The 6,418-nt window shown below is 48.1% G+C and overlaps 1 protein-coding gene across 1 annotated transcript; it reads left to right on the forward strand.

Annotated features, from left to right (window-relative positions):
- Nucleotides 1–95: 95 nt before the first annotated feature.
- LOC123106127 (U-box domain-containing protein 52) lies at nt 96–6,048 on the forward strand. Its single transcript, XM_044528340.1, has 11 exons — nt 96–211; nt 625–834; nt 959–1,080; nt 2,079–2,203; nt 2,308–2,507; nt 2,776–3,029; nt 3,139–3,201; nt 3,618–3,719; nt 3,820–4,248; nt 4,463–5,200; nt 5,330–6,048. The coding sequence occupies exons 2-11, from the start codon at nt 645–647 to the stop codon at nt 5,525–5,527; spliced, it is 2,421 nt and encodes an 806-aa protein (XP_044384275.1). The 5' UTR covers nt 96–211; nt 625–644; the 3' UTR covers nt 5,528–6,048.
- The last annotated feature ends 370 nt before the right edge of the window (nt 6,049–6,418 follow it).

Genomic DNA, 6,418 nt, shown 5'->3' on the forward strand with positions numbered 1-6,418 from the left:
TGACCGGCCCACAAAGCCAGCGTGGCCCATGCGACCAGGTCCGTTCCGTCCTACAAACTCCGCACCCCTCTGCTCTCTTCTTCCATAACCGCCGCGCCGTAGCGTAGCTTCCCTCCTCTCTCCTCCTCCTCCTCCTCCGCTCCGGGGGCCTCGCCGTCGCCGTCGCCGACGCCGACGCCGGCCGAAGTGAAGCGCCGCCCGCGCTCCACGGGTAAGCCCCGCCGCACCCCCCACCAAATGCATGTGAAACCCCTCCGCCGCTCGCTCGCGCCGCGCCCCCTACCCCAGAGCGCGCGCGACCGCTACCGCTCGGCTCGCTCGAGAAGCCCTAGTCGTCGGCGGTGGCGGAGGCGAGGCTTCGCGCGCCAGACGCAGCGGCGCAACCCCTGTGCACCTCTCGCTCGCTCGCTCGCTCTTCCCCGACCAGAGCGCGCGCGCGCTCGACTGCTCTGCTCGGCTCGAGAGGCCGTACCCTAGTCTAGTCGGCGGTTCCGCGCGCGGCATCCGCGGCGGCGGAACCCCTGTGCTTGTCTCTCTCTCGCTGTTCTCCGACGAGGGCGCGTCGGTAATTTCCTGCTTCTGTTGCTGATCGATTTCATTTCCCTGCCTCTCGCTGATGAACAGGGCGTGCGGCTGATCCACCGATGGCCGCCAACGAGGGAGACGGGACCGGAGCGGGCGCGGCGCCCACCGTCGTCGGGCTGGCGCTCGGCGGCTCTAAATCCAGCGCCTACGTCCTCCAGTGGGCGCTCGCCAACTTCGCCAGGGACGACGCGCCTCCCGCCTTCAAGCTCATCCACGTCCTCACCCCGGTCCTGGCCGTGCCCACGCCAAGTACGCACGCTGCACCTCTGCACGCCCCGCTCCTTCTTACCTCGTCGCTTCCGCCCGCTTGAGTTGCTTCCGCTACATGCTCACCATCTGTTTGTGCCTGTGCCTGTGTGCGGCTTGCCTTCAGTGGGGGGCCGCCTCCCGATTGATGAAGTCAAGTCCACCGTCCTCGACGACTATCTCGGGAAAAAGTGGATCAAGAAGCAGCAAATGCTGTTCCGCTGCAAAGACACATGTGATGAAAACAAGGTGGTTTCAGTTAGCAACTACTCCATTTCCGTTTCATGTTCTAGACTGAATCTGAATGAATTCATGAATGAATGGATGGATCGACCCCCTTGTATGTTGCTTGGATTTATCTGTTTACTTAATTGGATCAGGTTGGCTTGCCTTAACAAGTACTACTCCATTTCCATTTCCTATTCTGGACTGACTGAATGAATCCATCATCCCCTTTGTCTGTTGGTTGAATTTATTTGTTTACTTATTACTAGGCCCAGGTTGGCTTGCCTTAACAAGGAGCATGTTTCCACTTCCTATTCTAGACTGACTGAATGAATGCATCAACCCCTTTGTCTGCTGGTTGAATTTATTTCTAAAGCACATCTAGATGTGCCATAAGTATTGCACATCTAAGTCATATGCCATTGATCTTACATTGAGATTCGTGTGAATATTTTCTTTCTCTTTTTTCTTTTTCTCTTTATGCTTGATTCACTCACTTAGATGTGCAATAACTAGAGCACATCTAGATTATTTGTTTACTCACTAGTCACAGGTTGATTTGCCTTAACAAGGAGCATGTTTCCATTTCCTATTCTAGACTGACTGACTGAATGCATCAACCCCTTGTCTGTTGGTTGAATTGATTTCTTTACTTTCTTGGCTCAGGTTGAATCTCTCCGTAAAGAAATATAAGAGCGTTTAGATCTAAAGTAGTTATCTAAACGCTCTTATATTTGTTTACAGAGGGAGTACTTGCTAATTCAAATGCATGTGGGTTGGATTTAATTGTTTACTTAATTGGCTAAGGTTGACTTGACTCAACAAGTAGTCCGTTTCCATTTCATATTCTACACTGAATGAATGCATCAACCCCTTGTCTGTTGGTTGAATTTATTTGCTTGCTTACTTGGCACAGGTTGACTTGCCTTAACAAGCACATCTCCATTTCCTATTATAGGCTGACTGGATGAATCAACCCCTTTTCTGTTGGTTGAATTAATTTGTTTACTTACTCGGCCCAGGTTGAAGCTCAAGTACTGCTTGTTGAGGGTAACGATGTCGCGGATACCATTTCCAGTCTTGTTTCTCAGTACCAGATACAGATCCTCGTTGTCGGTAACTCTTCCAGCATGATCCCGTTCACTAGGTAGCTCCTCATACTCATACTCATACCTGTACTGTACTAATTCGTGGTGAATAATAATTATTGTGCATGCTCCTGTTGATCATTGGATGATATATGTCTTATAGGATGTCCAGTGTAACTAGGACGTCCTCCAAAATCTGCAAGAGTGTCCCCAGCTTTTGCACAGCATATGTTGTTTCAAAGGATGGATTGTCTTCAGTTTATGCTTCTGAATCAGAAAGTGGCTCGCCCTCTGGCTCTCTAGTACCAAAAGGCAACTCCGGGAGCTCCGAGACCGAAGAATTTATAGATTCCTCAATATCAGGTAAGGCCCCATAGTCGTCAAGCTACCATCAAATATTTCTCACGTATTGTTCCCTTCCTGTGCATCTTTGGCGTGCAGTATATTCCTTCGCATTTCTCATTGCTGCTGGAACTGTGAAACTGCAGCAAGCTTGCATGAAGACATAAGCCTATTATTGTTTCTAATACTTGGCTTAAAAGTATAATATCAAATGCAAAGATAGACAAGTTGGAGTTGCTTATTTCCCCTTCTCATCATCTGAATGTTACCTGTTCCCTTGTCTCGTCAGATTTGGATGACAGTTCAGGGCGGGGCGTGCCACGCTCCAACTTGGCATCAGAGAACCTTGAAAGTATTTCTTCTGTTGAAGGTTTTAATCTATATGATTATATCACTGGAAATGAATCAGTATATGCCAACAAGGACAGAAAAATTACCCCATGCACTGGTGCTCAAAGCTCTATATCAAGTCAATCTCAGGGTTCAGACAAGGTGCCAACAAAAGAAAGTTCACTGCTGGGATTCATGCTTTCAGACAACAAGGTTGGTGGTGCAATTTCTTGGTTATTGACAGGATTTTAATTATATGAACATCTTCATTGAAACTATATTTACACATCCAACACATAGCTTTTGTTTTGGTTAATTGCAGGGTTCGGGCAAGGTGCCAACAAAAGAAAATTCACTGCTGGGATTAATGCTTTCAGAGAACAAGGTTAGTGGTGCAATTTCTTGGTTATTGACAGGATTTTAATTATATGAACGTCTTCATTGAAACTATATTTACACGTCCAACCCATAGCTTTTGTTTTGATTTTTTTCCCAGATAACATTTAACATATTAAAGATTCCCAGTTTTTTCGCTAACTTTGCCACAGTAGTTTGTTTTCCTCCAATCCGATTGGTAATGAGTTACTATGGAGTTCGCACGTGCCTTATGGATCTTGAATTATTATAGATGCATTCCTTAATTAGGCTATTATAGATGCATTCCTTAATTAGGCTATTATAGATGCATTCCTTAATTAGCCAAATTTACTGTTGCGCTGGAAAAAGATGTGAATGGAATATGGTATGTTTTGTGGATTGCACTCTAACTCTGCTCTGCTCTCATAACCTGTGCCAATGCAGGATGATATCAGTGCAGAGCTTGAAAAGCTGAAGCTTGAACTGGGACATATACAGGGAGCATATAAACTCGTTCAGGATGAGTCTGTCGATGCATCTCATCAGGCAAGTCAGTGGTTTGGCTGCTGTTAAAAAAGGGTGAATTTACCAATTCAGCACAAATGATTAAATCATCTTGCCTCTGATCCTTATTGATGTCGATCAGGTGAATGAATTAGCTGCCAGGCGCATGGAAGTGGAAGCTCAGTTAAGTGAGATACAGGCCAGGGTGGATAAGGCCAATGACGATGTACAGGAACAGATGGCGCAGAGACTCCTCGCAGAGGAGGCAGCAACCCAAGTAAAGGATCTTGTGAGGGCGGAGGTTATGCAGAAAAATAGGCTGCTGGCAAAGGCATCCAAGGACGCTGATAGGAAGGCGAGGCTGGAGAAGCTCCTTGTGCTTCAAGGCGACTCGTACTCGACGTTCACTTGGGAAGAGATTGATAACGCTACAGCATCATTCTCAGAGTCACTCAAGATCGGAACTGGGTCTAATGGGACTGTATACAAGGGCCATCTCAACCACTTGGATGTAGCGATAAAGGTCCTTCATTCTAATGACACCTCCAGTACCAAGCATTTCAATCAAGAGGTACGTATTGGCTGAATTCATTCTGTGCTTCTTCTTCTTCTTCTTCTTCTTCTTCTGGTGAGATGTTTGTTTATTAGGCAGCACTGTGTGTGTTTTTAATGGCATTTTCATCATGACACAGTGAAGCAGATAGGGTCCCATCTTGAGAATTTTTATGTCAAGTTATTAAGTGACAATGTTCAAAAAAAGTTGATGCAAGTGCCTGTTTCTGCAGCTTGAGGTTCTGAGCAGGATACGCCACCCACACTTGCTGGTGCTCCTGGGAGCCTGTCCGGACAAGGGCTGCTTGGTGTACGAGTACATGGAGAACGGCAGCCTTGCGGATCGTCTGCAGCGCAGAAAGGGCACACCAGCGATCCCATGGGTTGATCGCTTCCACATTGTCTGGGAAATTGCTTCAGCCCTGGTGTTCCTGCACAGCACAAAGCCCAGCCCAATCATCCACCGTGACCTGAAGCCTGAAAACGTCCTCCTCGACAGAAACCTAGTGAGCAAGATTGGTGACGTGGGCCTGTCAACCCTGATGCCACAGAAGGAGACTCTGTCAAACCGCACGGTGTACAAGAGGACGGGTCTGGCGGGCACACTGTTTTACCTGGACCCGGAGTACCAGAGAAGCGGGCAGGTGTCGGTGAAGTCGGACACGTACGCGCTTGGCATGGTGATCCTTGAGCTGCTGACGGCCAAGTCACCGATCGGACTACCTGAGCTGGTGGAGCGAGCAGTGGAAGACGGCCAGATTACTGATGTCTTGGACAAGAGTGCAGGGGACTGGCCCGTGAAAGAAGCGCATGAACTTGCCCAGCTAGGGCTAAAGTGTTTGGAGATGCGGAGCAAGGACCGGCCTGACCTCAAGAGCGTGGTGGCGGTGGATCTGGAACGGCTGAAGCATGGCACGGCCGTGCCAGGCTTGGCCGGACCGCCCAGCCACTTCATGTGCCCAATACTCAAGGTACGTTTTCTAGACTAGATTTATGAATGTGGCAGTTTGTGTGATACAGTAGATAGACAGGCTGATCATTTTTGGTGCATGCACGTGTGATTAATACAGTACCTGTGTGTGTGTGTGGGGTTGGTGCAGAAGGTGATGCAGAACCCGTGCCTGGCGGCGGACGGGTACTCGTACGAGCGCGACGCGATGGAGATGTGGCTGTGCGACCAGAACACGTCGCCGGTGACCAAGGCGCGGCTGCGTGACAAGAAGCTGGTGCCTAACCTGTCTCTTATGAGCGCCATCGCGAGCTGGATGGCCCAGGGGGGGAGGCCCCTGATGGAGTGAGGCTCATGGTAAATACGTACTATGCTAGTCTAACAGAGTGCTGCACATATCATCGGGGCTTGGTTGGGTTTGGGTTGGGAGACAAGGTTTATGCCAGGTATAGAAGAGAGCAGAGAGTGGGCTTTTGTGTGTCCGTTCTTTGGTACCAACTGCTTCTGCGTAACGTCAAGGAGCGATTTTGCTGCAACCATACTTGTGTTGGTTATCATACCACTACTACTAGGTAAGTACTATAGAACACTAGTAGAGATGTCCAGGACCAGGAGAGGAGAGGAGAGGAAACCCTGAGTTGAGTTGGTCTAAATAGAATACGGAAAATTTTGGTTGGATCGGATCGGATTGGATTGGATGGATGCCGAGGTTATGCTGTGCTAATGTCTCTGGCATTGATTGAAACTTGGAGGATATATGGCTTTGTCGTCGTTGTTGGCCTTGTGCTGTGAAGCCCTGCAGATTGAGATGACAGGAATGGAATGTGGATATCGTCTTGGGTGCAGTTTTTTTTTTTGGAGCATAATCAGACTTTATTTCTCAAATAACTGTCATATCATTTACAAGATGGTGAGAAATAAAGCCAGGGATGATAGCATCCCAAGAACTACAGAATTCGATCTAAAAGACTGTTTTGCTAACTCATTAGCCACTTGGTTTGCTTCTCTGAAACAATGCTTGAACGTGATTTTTGCAAAGTCGATGGAGAGTTGCTTACATTCAATAATAACCGTCTTGCATTAAACAAGATCAAGATATAATGCTCATGCTCAACGCTGGCACCAAATAACAATTATTCAGGTCTATAACTAATCCTAGAGATAGATGTAGAGGTAGCGTGCCGATGACGATCACAGCGACCTTGGAACTCCTGACGCGCATCATCACCTCGTCCTTAGT

Source organism: Triticum aestivum, chromosome 5A, assembly GCF_018294505.1.
Source record: "Triticum aestivum cultivar Chinese Spring chromosome 5A, IWGSC CS RefSeq v2.1, whole genome shotgun sequence".
In the NCBI taxonomy this organism is placed as follows: domain Eukaryota; kingdom Viridiplantae; phylum Streptophyta; class Magnoliopsida; order Poales; family Poaceae; genus Triticum; species Triticum aestivum.

Excerpts from the sequence above, each read along its gene's own strand:
- LOC123106127 (XM_044528340.1), top strand. The coding sequence starts at position 645 with ATGGCCGCCAACGAGGGAGACGGGACCGGAGCGGGCGCGGCGCCCACC. Across the intron at positions 835-958 it reads CCTGGCCGTGCCCACGCCAA|TGGGGGGCCGCCTCCCGATT; the intron begins GTACGCACGCTG and ends GCTTGCCTTCAG. Across the intron at positions 3,202-3,617 it reads TAATGCTTTCAGAGAACAAG|GATGATATCAGTGCAGAGCT; the intron begins GTTAGTGGTGCA and ends GTGCCAATGCAG.